The 18,207-nt window shown below is 39.6% G+C and overlaps 1 protein-coding gene across 9 annotated transcripts in view; it reads right to left on the minus strand.

Moving 5' to 3' along the window:
* Positions 1–3,927: 3,927 nt before the first annotated feature.
* The window catches only part of LOC129721809 (G protein-coupled receptor kinase 2), a 151,505-nt gene continuing 137,225 nt past the window's right edge, over positions 3,928–18,207 (minus strand). For all 9 annotated transcript variants that reach the window (XM_055674882.1, XM_055674855.1, XM_055674828.1 and 6 more), the window contains 5 exons: positions 9,159–9,348; positions 8,852–9,100; positions 8,427–8,788; positions 8,098–8,361; positions 3,928–7,379 (listed from right to left, as the gene is read on the minus strand). In XM_055674882.1, coding sequence (XP_055530857.1) covers positions 7,278–7,379; positions 8,098–8,361; positions 8,427–8,788; positions 8,852–9,100; positions 9,159–9,348 — 1,167 coding nt within the window. In that variant the 3' untranslated portion in view covers positions 3,928–7,277. The remainder of the gene's footprint in view (positions 7,380–8,097; positions 8,362–8,426; positions 8,789–8,851; positions 9,101–9,158; positions 9,349–18,207) is intronic.

An 18,207-nucleotide genomic window follows, 5' to 3' on the forward strand; every position in this document is an offset into this window, starting at 1 on the left:
GTGTGCCGGGTATCTGAATGATCGTTTTCATGAGTATTTTGTTGTCAGTGCAAACGGGAACGTTTTTCCCGAAAAAAACATGTTTTCAGCGCTGAAAACTGCATCCCACAACTTTTTTTTAGCAAAGTTATGATTCGTGTATCAAAAATCGATTGCTCAACGACCGGGGAATTCAAAAACGAACATGTCAAAAAAGATGAAGGATATCGGTTCAGTAGTTTCGCCGCAATCGTAAACACGGCAAAGTCATTTATGTGAAACACCACTCCGAAATAAACGCGTATGAAGCTTATGTGGCCGTTGCGAGGCGGGCTGCAAATCGCTCTAACTTTCTCTCTATTGCTCAGATCTTTATGAAAATTTGTAAAAATGTTCTCAAGACGTTGTACTTTGAGATAAGAGACGATCCATTATCGAGTCACGCAAAATTTGGAAAAAATTAACCCCCCCACCCCTCCCCCTTGTCACAACTTCCTTGCCCCCCCCCCTTAATTACGTCACGTTTTCATACCTCCCTTCACCTTCTTTGGTAACAATTGATTGAAAATTTGTTAGGAATGCATTTTTTCTTAATAAGAACGATTTTACTGAAAGAAAAAGTGAAACTAATAGGAAAAGAAGATTATCGAAGATAACTATAAAAGGCGTTTACTTCTAAGTCCAAGAATGCTGCTGATGGAGTCGCATATCGACGACATAGAAAGCCGAGACAGTAAGGGGCCATCCACATACCACGTGGACAGATTTTTCACGATTTTGACCCCCGCCCCTCCCCCTCCGTGGACAACTGCTCATATACATTCTAAAAAAATGTATGGACCGTGGACATTAGCCAACCCCCCCCCCCTCCCAGAACTGTCCACGTGGTATGTGGATGGCCCCTAACTGCAGTGTCATTGCTGATATTTGAAAGACCATCAATATTCAGTTTCCCTTCTTCAATCAATTCGCAATCCAAATCTTCTCCACATGTTACAATAGCCAAGCATTTTCATTTACGTTTTGTCACAATTTTTGTATTGATTGGATTGAGAGACACAAAAAATTAATGAAATTGCGCTGTCATTCATAAATGAACATGCACGGTAAAACAGAATTAACGAACATTATGCTCTAAAGCAAATCTCAAGCAAAAAAGGGATCGTGGAACTATAAATGAATGATGGGTTCGATGATGGCAATTACGGTCACGGGTTACTTTAAAACACGTTTTATTATGTCAAAGCCGACGTTTCAAGGATATATTTTCTCGTCCTCAGGGCAACTACGATTAACAGTTTACAATTCACATAGATTAGTCACACGAATTAAGTTATTACATACACAACTTACAAACAAAACAAACAAGTTCTCGTCAAAATATGGTGCATTGGTGTTAAATTGCTGTTGGTTAACTACACTACACTGTGGATGTCAAATATGTGAAATAATTATTGGTTTGTGACTTTTCAAAATTTAAAAATGCAAACGGATGAGCTACACTTACACAGTATCTTCCAACACACATCACACACGATTAAAGCCGTCGGAAAATGTTGCGTCAAAACGGAGAGAAATAATGTTGCAAGACAGAGATAGAGAGTGCTAGAGACTGTAGTAGTCTGCATCAACATATGAGAGATCGCAGCGTGCCGGAGTAAGCGATGCTTAAGTTGTTCGTGTCCGTTCTATAATTTATTGCGGATTTGTCACATGCGATGTAGCTCATTTCTAACACCTGTAATGCTTGAATCCTGTCATCCGAAGTTAAAATTCTAGTGTTGGATATATTGAAACTGTGATTCTCTTCTATCGCATGCTTCATCAACGCCGTCTTTTTAAACTCATCTTCCCTTCCCCTTGTGGTACAAGCGGTGAGAAATAACTGGAACTTGATCGAGAAAAATACAACGATCAAAGAGCAAAATGTTTTCATCAAGCTCATTGAGTTTAACATCTAGTCCAGTTATTTCACCTTCCGTGGGGCCTATTACCGGCAAATGGAGGGGACAGCCATGGGGAATCCCTTGTGACCTGCTTTAGCTGATCTTGTAATGACTACATTACTTGATGTTGTGCTTGCGAAGATCGATGTACACATTCCATGTATTAAAAAATACGTCGACGATTTGTTCACCGCTCTCCCAGCGGACAAGATTGAATATGTGAGGAACGCTCTCAACGGGTTCGACTCACATATTCAATTCACATATGAGGTAGAAAATAACAACCGTTTACCGTAATTAGATATGGTTCTTATTAGAACCAACGAACAAAAAATTGTGACCGAATGGTATAAGAAACCTGTCGCTTCCGGGAGAATTCTTAATTTTCTCTCGATGCACCCGCTGGCACAGAAATTGAATACGGCAACCGGTTTTATTGGGAGAGTGTTTCGATTATCGACGAAAAAATCGCTCACGGAAAATAAGCAGATAGTGCGCGAGCACTTGCTTACCAACAACTATCCGAGCTCACTGATAAATCGGTCAATCAACAGATTTATCAACCGAAGCACGAATAACGCTGTTGAGGAAGTAAACTCGAAACCGAAAGTATATCGATCTTTGCACCATGTTGACGGCCTCACACCCGCACTGGCACGCAGTATAAAAAAGAACCATGAAATCATCAGTCTGAGCTTCAAATGCGTCAAAACCAACAGACTACTTTTCACGAAACTCAAAGACTCTTCTTCGCATCTTTCAAAAAGAAACGTAATATACCGTATGCCGTGTGCAGACTGCGATAGCTCATACATTGGTATGAGTGTATGACTACACAGCAACTGAAGAACCGTCTTGCCGCGCACCGCTCTCTCATGAAACGCTTCGAACAGAATAAAGATTCTAGCACTGAGAGGGAGGGAAGGGAAGATGAGTTTAGAAAGACGGCGTTGATGAAGCATGCGATAGAAGAGAATCACAGTTTCAATATAGCCAACACTAGAATTTTAACTTCGGATGACAGGATTCAAGCATTACAGGTGTTAGAAATGTGCTACATCGCATGTGACAGATCCGCAATAAATTATAGAACGGACACGAACAACTTAAGCATCGCTTACTCCGGCACGCTGCGATCTCTCACATGTTGATGCAGACTACTACAGTCTCTAGCACTCTCTATCTCTGTCTTGCAACATTATTTCTCTCCGTTTTGACGCAACATTTCCCGACGGCTTTAATCGTGTGTGATGTGTGTTGGAAGATACTGTGTAAGTGTAGCTCATCCGTTTGCATTTTTAAATTTTGTCACAAACCAATAATTATTTTACATATTTGACATCCACAGTGTAGTGTAGTTAACCAACAGCAATTTAACACCAATGCACCATATTTTGACGAGAACTTGTTTGTTTTGGTTGTAAGTTGTGTATGTAATAACTTAATTCGTGTGACTAATCTATGTAAATTGTAAACTGTTAATCGTAGTTGCCCTGAGGACGAGGAAATATATCCTTGAAACGTCGGCTTTGACATAATAAAACGTGTTTTAAAGTAACCCGTGACCGAAATAGCCATCATTGAACCCATTAACTATTTATTGGTCAAACAACGCTTAATATAAATGAATGATGCAAATATCATAATGGTTAGGTAGGCAAATATCATAATGGTTAGGACTTTTTTATTTATTTATTTTTTTGAGTTGAAATGTGATGTCATACTCAAGCTAACCCCCCCTCCCTCGTATGTCACAAAATGTCACAATAATTGAACCCCCCCCCCCCCCAAAAAAACGCGTGACATCATTAATGAATGGTCCCTAATGCAATTAAAACAATCAATTTTTTTAAAACTATAAAGGTAAAGGAAAGCAGTTGACGACGTTCCTCGACTTTGCTCATCTCATCCGGTTCTTACATCTGCTAAGAAATACGTTCAATATTTAATAGCAATCCGTTCCCATATTCTTTTCAGTTCTAATCAATAATTTACTGAGTAATTTTCTGGGTTTACTATTTTCGTTACATTTTACTAGGTACTTTAATATACATATCATTTGTTTAAATGTACGCTTGCTAGTAATCCGTCCATTTAATTTTGTTAGATTTAAAATGTGTTCGTAGTCAATAAGTTAGTATATCCAATTACGTTCAGCTAATAGATAACTTTAGTGTATCCCCTACTGTACCTTAACTATAGATACATTTGAAGAATAGTCACGAGTAGTAACGAAAGATGAAATTTCCATGGATACACCATGGTTATATGATTGTTTGCTGGTTATCATGTGTTATTTTTAGCTTTCTTTCTAATTTCCAGGTGAAACCTATAGATACCAGGATTCATTTTAATTGGCTATTGTGATTGACAGAAATGACTTCGTTTTATCATTTGGCAATAATATTCTTCGAGATTGGGAATAAGTGGGCAGAATAATATGGCATTGTATTTCTTTTCGTCGAAACGGTGTAGGTTGTTTTGAGAACATTGGATTTGTTCCGTTATCAGTTTTTTTACAAATGAAATGAAACCAACTCTTAAACATTTGTTTTAGGGATAGCTCCATTGTGCAATTTAACCGGATAAGAGTTTTTATTCTATCTAATTCTTAAAAAAAACTCTTCCACGGTTTGTTTGCATTAGAAAGCGAATTCCATCTATTTGAACATATATTCAAATGGTGATAGTAATACCTGCCATTAAGAGTTGTTTGGAATCATGGCTGTTGTTTATGGAGAATGAGTTCATGTCTTTGGAATATTTATTCATTCTAGTACGGTGTCTGAAACATTTTATTTTTTTCTTTGTAACTATGGAGACTAGCAGCTAGGTATATTCAGATACAATATAAAACTCTCTTCAGTTTCTCAAAACCATTAATCGTTAATATACAAAAAAATTGAGTGTTTGTTTTCATGTGGGAACGTCTGTTGTATATTTGAGCTTATTTTTCTCATCTCGTCGTAAATTTGCTGCGATCAGCACTACATTATCTTGCTAATGATTAGGTTCGATATCAGATGATGTATGTTTCATGGGTTTTAAAATGGCATCTAGCACTGTTTACTGCCTGTATCTAATAATGTTAAATTTGTTTTCTTGTTTGCATGCTAATGATTATCAGTTGGATTTAAGTAAGCACTGTTTCCTGCCTTTGTTGTTGAAACTCATAATCTCGATTTTTTTTAATTTGTGCTTTATATACAGTTTGTTTTATATTCTTGGTATACGACAGGCTCATCTTATCACGCATTATGTTCACATTCTAATCATCTCGGTTTTGCCTAAAATTTGTGATTATTTTGTGAAAAATTTTTTATCTGGCAATATCATTTAGTTAACCGCATCATATAAACTTGTTACAATGATCGTCTACATTAGAACCGGGTATTAGCAAATAGTATGTTTTTATTCATCGACATGGAACTGATTTCTTTTAAATTGTCAGGTTTTTCAAAGCGGATACCTACCACATTATACATTCTTTGTGATTCCTAAAATGGTACAATACTCATAATCGAATAAGCTAGAGAAGCTAGAGAAGCAATTACGAAAACAATACGCAAATAGTTCTCAGTGTGAAACCGAGTATCGACATTGATATCACTTAAGAACCTATTTCAAAACCGTTTTCTAATTAATGACAACAAATCATCAAACAGATAAAAAAAGCAATTTTGTACAAGATGCCCACCTAAGCACAGATTATAACCGATTAAGAACAATATGTTCTACAATTCTGCACTCTCTGGTATTATGACTAAAACCAGGATAAACGCGGAATTACTCATGTGCCTGATCATCCGGATCTAAAGTAAAGTGGCAATATTTCGTACAGTAAGGCTTGCAAATATGAGCTACATTTCCTACGTTCACCTACCATATAACATTTTAATTTAGACACAACAAAGTACTTGAAAATGAAAAAAGTGCAGCATGAGTAAATGCAGACATTAGCCATCTTGTTGGTGTATAATGTATAATAGGACAGAATCAAATAATTTCAATAGCATTACATTCGATTTTTGGTTGATGTGCACTATTCTTCCAATTAGAAATTAAAACATGCCAATATATTACAGAAAAAATAGAAGTTCTTTTGAAATAAATCGGTTATCGTAACGTTTAACAAACTCGTAGGTGGTGGTGAAATAGAGTATTAAAAAGTTTCGCTTCGAAATCAATTAATGGAAAAACAGGATCAGGGGTGACTTCTCAATTTTCAACTAGGTAGTTTTTAGACAATTATCATTGGTTCTCAGCCATTTTAAACCCTCTATGTTTCGGTAGAGAACAAACGTGTAATTAAATTTATATGCATGCCTTCAAGTCTGTCTTATTCATTTAGCGGAAAAGGTTCTCTATTCAATGAGTATGACTAAATTTTCGCTCAATATGATTTGGCGTATAAAGTTATTGATGTTGTGCAATGTTTTGTGTCTTATTTTACTTCTTGCTATCATTGCACGATTTTTTTGTTATTCGAGTTGAAGTAGTTTTTAAATGTTTACGTCTATGAGCTCGATACAGATACAGATAGTAATATTGATTACAGATTGTTATAAAAAACGTCATCCTTCCCTTGATTACACTTTTGTGCTCGGAAAAAATAAGCTACATCTTTATTCATTATCACATTTCTCACCAATTTTCACTGATGAGAAACTGTAATTTTAATCAACTTTGTTTCTCTCTAGTTTCTCGCGCAAAACATGTATAAGTTTCAGTTTAAGCCTACTATTCATAAAATTTATGGGTACATTGGAGCAATGTACACTTCTTAATTTTTCACTACCGCTAAATTATCAAATAAAATCACGTCCTTTTGAAAATACTACTAAACTCTATCGAGAAGAAAAAATATTTAACTACTTATAAAACAAAAATATACAAAACAAAATATTCTAACTGTTTGTTAAAATAAATAACTGATAATTGCTGCGTGTGAGTGATTATTTAAAAATAACATTTAAAAATTTCTTATTCCAAGATTTCACTCTTCGTCTATTAACGACAGGTTTGCGTTGCACCAGACGAAAAGAAACTACATCTGTTTCGGGTTCAGGCTGCCGAAAGATCCAGATTGCATTCATTCATTGCAGAGTTGGTATTAAATCTGAATTAGCTTCCTGGGTGCTTTTGTAAACCAGCTTTCTACAGTCACTTCGCCTGGAATAAACTTTACCATACGTTTCCTTGTCGCAACTATAGCTGTAAAATGTCGCTGTTTTAAAATAGTGTGTGTTAATTATTTTCCTTGTTTGTGCAGATGCTATTTTCTGTTGCTTGAATTATCGCTGTGGGTGCCTGCAGTTCAGATATTTTCTATGGATTAGCACCACTGTACTATCAGCTTTCGTCCTGCGCTTGACTGATTGTAACAGTAGTTTGACTAGAGGAAAGCAACTTTTCGTTAAACGGAACCGGTTTCTCTCGGGCGGATTGCTTTTTCTGTAAGGAAAGTTAAAACAGGTAACTAATCTCATCTTCTTATTTCCGATACAAGGTAATTGTGCAAATAAAATATAAACAATAACAAATATCTTATTTGTACACTTTGTTTTGAAACACGATCTGTAATGTCCGGGGAGACGATCCTACTAATTTCGACATATGAGCAATTTGTGCTGAAACCAGGTCACTGGGAACACAAGGTCTTCCGAATATGGAAAAAAATCACATAGTTGTTCAGAAATAATGAAAAAATGGTAGTTCAATCTTTTTTTGTTCAAGTTTGTAGAACCGTTGGTCACCCCTTGGGGTGCAATAGATGTGAGAAAAGTGGAAGTTTCAGCTATGTTCAGGGCTTTCCATTGAAGTGATCGGCCACCATCTTGAATTATATCCCCAACAAGCAATTTTGTTGATTTATAGCTTGTTAGGCTAGCATTTGGTGGATTTCGGCTGAACTAAGCCTTAACAAGCTGCTACAGAAACAAAATTGTTTCTGAAGGTGCTAAATAATGCATTGAAGATATTAGGTGAGCATTGATGGTGACCCTTCAATTTCTCGAACGGAATTTCATAACATTCAACGCATACCGCGGTTAGGCTACCATATACAAGTTCAATCTCTTCATGCCAGGGATCGAGGTAAGCTGAACAATATAGAACTTACTGCAGTGAGGAACTTTTCAGTTTTCAACAATATCAGAACAATAATACATACCTTTCTTCGAAATGGAAAGCAACCTGGTTTTTCAACAACCGGCGGTGCATTGATGAGCAAATCTGGCGTGGGACATTCGTCCTGTCCAAACACGTTCAGCTCCCGAAAACACTCTGTTTCAATCATCTCGTTTTGCCAGGGTATAGACACAGAGCCGGTGTTAAACTTCGAGTAAAAATTTTCATCGGTGGCATCCAGGTTTACTCCCTTCACCGTTGAAAATTGCTCAATATCGAGCACGTCTTTGGCATAAACAGCATGAGGCTACAAGTGGAAAAAGGTAGTTAAATTTCTAGTTCCCAAGCAAATTTACGTTTAACAAAACCTACATCGGGCACAAAAGGTGGTTCTACCAAACCCGCCTCCAACCGTTTCCAGTTAATACTGTTGAAAAATGAATGCAGTTTGATTTCTCGAGCACCTTGCCGCCCACTTCGGCAGCCCAGTCTATTTTTAACAGCCTTCATTAGTAGTTGTTGGCACAGAGATTTGGCATCATCGCTGAATTTGTGTGAGTATTTTTCCGCGTCTTCCTTGACCCTTCGATCAACTTCTTCTCGTTTAACCTTCTCCTTGCGAGCTCGGAACGGAGCTTGTCCCTCGATCATCTCATACAGCAGGCAGCCGAAGCTAAACCAATCAGGCGAAAAGGCGTATTTCTCATTGTCAATAACTTCGGGAGCCATATATCCTTCAAACAACAGAAAATCAATTTAGCTACGCATTTACAATTGTCTGAAATACAGGAACTCACCTACGGTGCCTACCCTCCCCCTAACCATTTCTCCCTCAGGAATTTCTACCGCTAGACCCAAGTCAGATATCCGTACATGGCCGTGATCGTCTAAAAGAATATTCTCCGGTTTACAATCCCGGTATACTATCCCCATTCGATGGAGATTTTCCAGCCCGCAAACTACTTCAGCAGCATAGAACCGAGCCCGATTCAATTCAAAACCCGGATCTCCACCCATATTATAGATATGGAACTTAAGATCGCCACCTAAAAAAAAAATAACTCAATTGTCTAGAGAGCAAGTATACACAGTGTAATTACTTACCATTCATAATCGTCAACACCAAACACAGCGCGTCCTTAGTTTCGTAAGCATAAGCTAGGTTCACTACGAATCGAGAATTGATTTTCTGAAGGATTTGCTTCTCGATAAGCACCATAGACTCGCCTTTTCGCTTTTTGATGCGCTTTTTTTCTAGTTTCTTGCACGCATACATTTTCCCAGTGGCACGTACCTAAAACGATATTAATAAATTCAAAAATAATCTTCTGGTGGGTAGCGTTTTTTTTACAAAAAACCTAAATTAATCCACCTAGCGGTCAGACTCAGCCTTTCTCATTCAAACTTGTTATTTGTAAAAATAGATTTACATGAATACTTAAATCCAATAAAAGTATATTCACTCTTTGGGTTCTAAAATATTGATGTAGTAATTGGAGTATAAAATATGAAATTTGACGTAATGTTAGTGCTTAAGAAATAGCGAAACTATAGAAATGACTCCTAATTTCGAACAATTTAATCATGAGCGATACCGGGGACGTTCAAATAGTACGATTCTACATTTAAATGATGTTGAGGCCATATATATTGATCAAAGCAGGTATAGTTTTAAATAGTCTTTGAATTTCTTTACTTTCCAAAACTTTTGAGCCACATATAAAATTGTTATGAAGTTTGTTATTTGTAAGTTTGAGAGATGACTCGTTCGTATGACACTAGTTATGTTCAAATAAGTCATGTAATCTTTGAGATAATAGACTATCGTTATTTTATTAACAATTTAATACATAACGGTTGCTTAAGTTCGATTATAATCAAATGAAATGAGAACGTATAGGGCAGTCAAACTTTGAAATTACGTGTTCAATCATAATTCATCAGTTAATCCCTCACTAGCCCGTTCATCTGATATCAATATTGCTCAGATCGGTTGTGTAGTTTCTAAGATAATGAAGTTTCGTGATTTTCACATTTCAATACATTACAGACGAAGTTACAATCCGATTACAGCAAAATTCAATAGGGTGTTATGAGGCAGCTTGACCTTTTATTTAACACTAATTTTGTAGAAATCGGGTCAACCATCTCTGAGAAAAGTGAGTGAGTTTAAGTAGTCTTCGGAATATGTTTTTTTTCATAGCTGGATTTCACATTTTTAAACATAACAGGCAAAGTAATAATCCGTTTGCAAAAAAAAATCAATAAGGTTTTATGGGGCAACAAGACCCTCCATATGACACTGATTTTATGAAAATCGGTCCAGCTATCTCTGAGAAAGATGAGTGAGATTAAATAGTCTCCAGAACACGTTTCTTTTTATTACTTCTGAACAACAAGTTCAATCTTCATAAAATTCAAAAGTCAATGGTATTTTAGGTAGCCCGTTCATTTGAAATCAATTTTGTTCAAATCGGTTGCATAGTTTCTGAGATATTGATGTTTCGTGATTTTTACATTTTGATACATAACCTCTAAACTAAAAATCCGATTACAATAAAATTCAATAGGGTCTCATGGGGCAACTAGACCTTTCATTTTCAATTAATTTCATTGAAATCGGTTCAACCATCTCTGAGAAAATCGAGTGAGATTGGGAGAGCGTTACACAAACACATACACACACACACACATACAGAAAATGCTCAGCTCGTCGAACTGAGTCGAGTGATATACGACATTCGGCCCTTTTGAGCACTTTTATACCTTTAGTTTTTTCAGTGATTGCTATACCTTTCTAGGAGAAAGGCAAAAATGTATTTAAACCTGTGCCATGGTTTAATGTACCATGGAGCCAATTAATTCTTATCCCTTACTGTCTTTCATCTTTGCTGCCTATGAGCTCAAATTTTGTGGGGCTGGACAAAAGGACGAAATGTTCGATTTTAATCAGACACAAAACTGAGGTATTGCGTTCCGTTACTGTAGTCGAACAATTTAATTTTGCACAGAGCAGTTCTCCTTCTGCTTATGTTGAATGACACAAAAAAATCAACCCTCCAAGCCCCAGTGAACTCCTCCATAGAAACGTACCTAGCTTCTATTTGTACGCTGCCAAGAACAAACTCATATCCGACAGAGCATTCTGCGTAGTGATCAGAGCTGATGAAAGCCGGCAGCATGCAATTTCACATTTGATTATTTAGCAAACATGCCCATGCCCATTTTCGGCGATACCATGCAGACGGTCGCTATCTTATATCCCCAACTGAGTTATCGTTACAGCAATAATAACCGGCAATCGAATGACAGCCGACATAAAGAGAGAGATCAGAGTATTTGCCGGCTCTGCATAAATTTTACGTCCTCTGAAACGTTACTTAGAAGCGGTACTTGAACGCTGGTCGCATGTTTTATGAACTATACCAACTAATGAAATCGAAAAATGAAAATGAAATGAAATAACAATGAAATCTTTGGAATACGTTTATTCTAGGAAAAACCTGAAATTTGCAAAATGTTCTAGAATTGAAGCTTCAAGAAAATTTGTTTCATTCCTACGCTGTGAACTATAAGTTTGCACACAATGATAAAGGAAAATCTCTTTTTTGAGTTATTCGAATTCTGGTAATATATTTAAGATGAAGGTCATTGGAATGTGGATGAAGGTCATGGAATGTGGATGGCCCCTTAGAGATTTCGGTCTCGCTGCGAGAATGTCAAGTTTAACCACCTTTTTCATAACCGGCAGAATGAAGCCAATTAGGCCATCGTACAAAAAAAAAGCGAGGGAGGCTCATCCCATTGATATTTCATAAGAAATGGTTCAACAAATGAAGCTAAAGACATGAAGAAGAGGACAGCTTGGCTTTGATTAGTTTATCATCAACAACTTCAGCAATAACCAGACCTTTTTTCGGAAGAAAATTCAGTGCTGTGTTGCGGTTGCTTCGTAACAATAGATTTTTTAGACGTTTATTTCTTTTTTTTTTTCAAGCAAGAAGAAAGAAAATTGTCATGTTCCACCATTAATGTGTAATCTTACTCTCACCACTTTGATTCAAATGATGCCTTTTCTTCTTTTGAGATACTTTGAAAATGTTCGTGCGATACTAATCTTTAATGTCATCTAGTTTTGTAATTGAAACTGTGTGCGATAGTTTAGAACTAGAGCTCAATAGAGAGAGTGTTGGTGAGTAAAAGTAAAAAAAAACATGTTCGAGTTCAAACACAAGACAAACAAAAACGACCAAGTGCCGAATCAGTTCTAAAAGTGGGTATAGCTATTCTTCAAGCGGGCAAAATGATTTCCAATTTTTAGGGTGGCCACCCTGCATTTTGATATCAAAATTCGTTAGAGCAGAACACGTATATATTTGAAAGCGATGCAATACGAATTTTTATTCCACCGCGTCAAAGAAGACGTCACAATTGATCATAGTAAAAATTTGGAGCGGAAGTACACGCAAACGAAGACATTTGAAGTTAAATTTAGGTACCGATAGCAAACACATCCTTGAATCTGAATCTGAACATTGATGTCTATCTTCATCGATGTCCAGTGTGTTAACTCCAGTCATAACCATGCAAAATCAAGCTCTTGCTGGAATTAAACCGGAAAGCTAATGAACCAGAGCAGTACCTGGCTTACGGACTGCGTTTGTGTTTTGGGTATGGTCTCCACAATTCAAAGATTAAAGATAGCGACAATGATAGTTTATAGCGACGCGGAATAATGTATGAAGCCGTTAAAAAAATGACGAAAATTATGGGGTCGCTTCGATACCGTGCACCAGAATTAGAAGCGACACTAGGCAAAATCAGGGTCCAACATTTCCAACTCAATGGGTATAATTCATGCTTAAAATGAATCACCTGGATATCGCTTTCAATTGAATTCGTGCGGTTTTAACGTATTGCCACACTCTTCTCGCTCTCGATTGGAACGAATCTTCCTGCGAGCTTCACGCTTTATTTACTGTTTTTTTCGGCCATCTTCGTTCATCATACTGACGCGAAGTCCTGAAACGTCATCGAAGTGAAAACGAAAGGTTAACCTTTACAAGCAGTTTCCATCAAATGAAAGACTCACGAAAGGCTGTCAAGACAATGTCAATGAAAGACAATTGCTTCAGGCAGTCAGCAACAGCCAGCAGCAGCAAACAAAATGTTATGGAAAGGAATTTTTAATCCTTATACTTTCAATTTCTAGACATTTATTTTTTATGCCAAAATGCTATGTTTAAAACATAGTGTGTCTAATATTAGTTGGAAGTTTTTTTCAAAACGCTTTCTTTGGGTATTCCGCTTCGCTTTTGGCCGTCTCGCATCGTGAATCACTAAAATGATTATTGTCAATGACAGCGTTTTTAATCGTTTCACGCCGTGAGGTGAAATAATTTGGCAAATGAAATGACTAGGTCTGATTCCGAGCAGATTAAAAAGTCATCGAAAACCTGTCGGCAGTCAAGCTTACTAAAAATATTCATGGAGTGAGCAAAATTGGTAACCAACCAGAGCAAGCTAGAAAACAAACACAGTGAGTTTTCATTTCAGTAAAATAAACACGAATGCAATTGATGACAATGTCATTACAACAAAGTTAAATCGTGAGAGGTTTGTCCAATCGTTTCATTGTGATCAGGTCGAAAATGATTAGCCCTGTGTAAAACATTGGAAAAGCCAGAATGAATCCAGTTTAATTATCCTGAGGAACCAAAACCAATACCGACAGTTGAAACATTCGCTGTCATCCGACAACAGAAGGTTTGGAACGATCATTAGCGCGTAAATCATAAATTGGCGGTAGAGGAAACGCTTCGCCAATTCGAGCGTCTATTACCCAGATGGTGCGACTAAAACAGCATCTGATCTCCATGTTAGGAGCGGCTGATCAACGTCCTGGTGTCGATGTGAGACTCTAAATAGAGCTGTGACGAGGGGTCGGGAAAGGCCCAACGAGCCACCCTGGAAAGATTATAGCTTTTTAACCATTCATGTGAATTTTCGTGCCCCTAATCACCAACATTTTTTCAGAAATTTAAACAAGTTTTAATGCAAACATAACGTTGAAACGACGAAACCGGCGAGCAATTACTCTGCGACACTTTGACGTAAGTTGACGCGTTTTGACTATGGCTGGAGACAAAAAATTTCACAGGAATGGTTGAAAAGCTGTAATCTTTCTAGGGCAACTAGTTTAAGCTCTAGGGCAGCATTTTTTCGCTTTTGTCGACCAGTGTAATCAACGATGAGCTACATCCACGCAACTTCGATGTAGTAGCACTGCAAGAACTGTGTTGGACAAAACAACGGTGCTTGCAGCGACTTTCTACAAGAGTCGTGGCACCACAAGCAAGCTGGGAACCGACTCCATAGTACTGGGCAGCACAGCCAACGCGTGATGGGGTAGCAGCCGATCAACGCTAGCTGCAAGCTGAGGATAAAGAGCCAGTTCTTTAACTACGAACCGTTCTACGCGCAACTGGAGCAGGTATACGATAGCTGCTCGCGACGGGACGTGAAAGTCGTTACTGGAGACATGACTGCTCAGGGAGGACGGGAGGCAATATACAAACCGGTAATAGGGCCAGATAGCCTGCACACCGTGTCTAATGATAACGGCAATCGGAACTTTGCGTGAACTTTGCAGTCTTCCCCAGCAAAGATATCTACAAAACCACCTGGAAATCATCCGACCAATAGACAGAGAATCACATCGATCCCGTTCTAAGCGACGGCAGGTTTTTCTCCGACATCATCAACGTTCGCTCCTAACGCAGTACGAATATAGATTCGGACCGCTATCTAGTAGCTGTGTGCATGCACTCAAAACTCTCGACGGTGTATAATAGCCGCCGAAGCCGAAAGCCGCGACTTAATATTTAACAACTTCGGGACGCCAGGGTTACACAGGAATACGCGCAGCAGCTGGAGGCAGCGTTACCCACCGAAGAGCAGCTCGGCGCAGCTATCTTGAGGGAGACTGGAGGATCATTCAATTACAAAGGTGCCACCGCTGTGGCGCTATTAGGTACAAGGGCCCCAAACCAGTCATCTCTAGCCGGTTCGACGGCGAAAGCAAACATTTAGTCGAAGAGAAGAACGCAGCACGGCGATAATGCTGCAACATCGTATGAAATCGAAGTGGAACGATATCGACGGGCACGGAACAGCCAAAGCTCAGTCCGCCAAAGGAAGAAGCGCCAACAAGAGGACCGAGATCGCGTACCGATTAGAGAGGTGTACCAAGCTAACGACACTCGGAAGTTTCACGAGAAGCTTAACAGTTCCCGTAAAGGCTACGTGCCGCGCGCCGGTATGTGCAGGAGCTTGAACGGCAACCTCACGGACGAGTGTGAGATAATCGAAAGGTGAAAGCAGCACTTCAATGAGCATCTGAACGGAGATGCAATGGAGCGCGAGGACGGTATGGCAATTGTTTTAGGTGCACGAGCAGGTGATAGCATGATTCCAGGCTCTGATCTCCAGGGGGTGAAGGAGAAGATTGACCGGCTGGAAAATAATAAAGCTGCTGGAGTGGACCAACTTCCCAGTGACCTGTTAGAATAAGATTAAGAAACACTGACTAGAGCTGTACATTGGATCGTTGCCAAGATTTGGAATGAAGAACGAGTACCGGAGGAGTAAATGGAAGGTCTACAAAAAGAGCAACAAGCTGGAGTGCTGCAATTACCGAGGAATCACTCTGCCGAACGCCGCCGGTACTCTCCCAAATACATTACCAGGCGAGATACACGGGTGCCCGCGCCACCACGGATTCATGCCGAAGCGATTAACCACGACCTATCGTTTAAGATTCACTTCATATGCAATGAATGTTATGTCCGAAGGTTGAAACAGGCGCTATATACACTGCTTTGTCTGCAGCCTTCGACGAAATCAATCACGACATCAAAGCAAAGCAAAGCCTTGGTGCTACATTCTGATTCGGAACTTGACCTTCTGTTTAATTATACACAGACTTCGCAGCCGACTGTTTAGTGTACAGGACAATTGCGAGGCTCATTCTGTGCCGAACACGCATCAGTACTGGACGTGTTTGGTGATCGGTCCGATAGAGTATAAAACAAAAGACGTGTGAACAAGTGTTGGCATTGTTTGCCTGGTCGAGTGAAATAAATCCGGGTTCAAGGTCGTTCCTTTGTGCAACTGTTTCGCATCGTGACTGCCAGCTGGTGCGTAAGCCGATTTGGCTGCTGGCTGGATTGTGCTACAGCAGTGGACGAGACACAAACGAGGAAAAAGAAGAAGCCATCAGTGTCAGCGAGTCGTATCGCTGTGTGGAGTGATCTCACACCTGGCTCGCTGCTGGTGGCTGTTTGGTGCTGCTGTATTGGTGCTGCTGGCTGTAACGGCTGCTACTTCGAACGATCGGACAACCAACCTTACTGGAAGGGAGAAATAAAAAGGTACGTGTTCTTGTCAGCGCTAGTGCGCTAAACATAGCGCGATGGATGTAGATCCCTCGCCTCCCGCGCCACCATCCCCGAACCCCTCTGACCCTGACCCTTCTGTTACCCCCTCCCCTGTTCATTCTTCAGTCCCCCCTCGCCCCAGGCTTTACCCAGACGGAGCCCAGGGCAGCTATACTGTTTATTTTCGGCCAAAGGCAGGACCGAAATCGAAAAAGTTGAACCTCTTGCAGATTTCTAAAGACCTGACGAAGGAGTACAAGGGCGTGACCGAAATTTCCAAGGTCCGGCCTAACAAGCTCCGTGTCGTGGTCGGTAACCTGAAAGAGGCCAACGATATAGCTTGCTCTGAGCTCTTCACACGCGAGTATCGCGTTTACATACCCGCACGAGACGTGGAGATCGACGGTGTCATAACCGATTCGAGTCTGTCCGTCGAGTGTATACTGCAAAGTGCCAAAGGGTGCTTTAAGAACAAAACGTGTCCCGAAGTAAAGGTGCTCGACTGCAAGCAATTGCGGTCAGCATCGATCATCGGTGGCAAAACAGTATACACTCCGTCAGACTCGTTTCGAGTTACGTTCGCCGGGTCTGCACTACCAAGCCACGTCTCGATCCACCGGGTTCGTCTCCCTGTGAGGCTCTACGTGCCCCGCGTCATGAACTGCCTGAATTGCAAGCAGTTAGGCCATACAGCCGCCTACTGCTGCAATAAGGCACGTTGTGGCAAGTGTGGGGAGTCTCATGCGGAAGATTCTTGCAGTGTTAACGCTGAAAAGTGTATTCACTGCGGAGAAAATCTGCATGAGCTCTCGACATGTGCGGTGTACATGCAGCGCAGGGATAAAATAAAACGGTCTCTCAAAGAGCGTTCAAAGCGTTCCTACGCTGACATGCTGAAGAAGACCGTTACCACTTCTCCCGTTACTTCGAACCCCTTCGATCTGTTGCCCTCTGAGGAAACCGATTCTGACGATTCACCAGCGGGAGCATCTTACGCCAATCCTGGGGAGTCTAGAAAGAGGAAAAATATTTCCTCTCCTAAACTTCCCAGAAAAGGTCCTAAGATTTCTCAAAGTGAAATGAAAGTTACAAACAAACCAAACAGTGCTGCGGAAAAACCGAAGCAAACTCCTCCTGGGCTGGCAAATTTAAAGTCCCAGAAGGAGTTCCCAGCACTGCCAGGAACATCTAAAACCCCAGTTGCTCCTTTTACACTCCCAGTTGATGAAACAAACTCTGGATTAGTGAAATTTTCTGACATTGTGGACTGGATTTTTGAAACTTTCAATGTACCCGATCCAATTAAAATTTTTCTTACAGCATTCCTCCCAACAGTTAGATCATTTTTGAAGCAGTTGACTGCCCAATGGCCTCTCCTTGCAGCGATTGTATCCTTCGATGCCTAATTCAACTGCGTATATGAAGGATTCTATCTCTGTCTTACAGTGGAATTGTAGAAGTATTTTACCAAAAATTGATTCGTTTAAAGTTTTGATAAATAAAAACAAATGCGATGCATTTTCCCTTTGTGAAACTTGGCTTACTTCAAATATTGATCTCAACTTCCATGATTTTAATATTATTCGCCTTGATCGAGACACCCCATATGGAGGAGTACTTTTAGGGATTAAAAAGTGCTATTCTTTCTATCGTATTAACCTCCCCTCGATTCCAGGCATCGAAGTTGTCGCATGTCAAATGACAATACAAGGTAA

This window comes from Wyeomyia smithii, chromosome 1 (assembly GCF_029784165.1).
Source record: "Wyeomyia smithii strain HCP4-BCI-WySm-NY-G18 chromosome 1, ASM2978416v1, whole genome shotgun sequence".
Lineage (NCBI taxonomy): Eukaryota > Metazoa > Arthropoda > Insecta > Diptera > Culicidae > Wyeomyia > Wyeomyia smithii.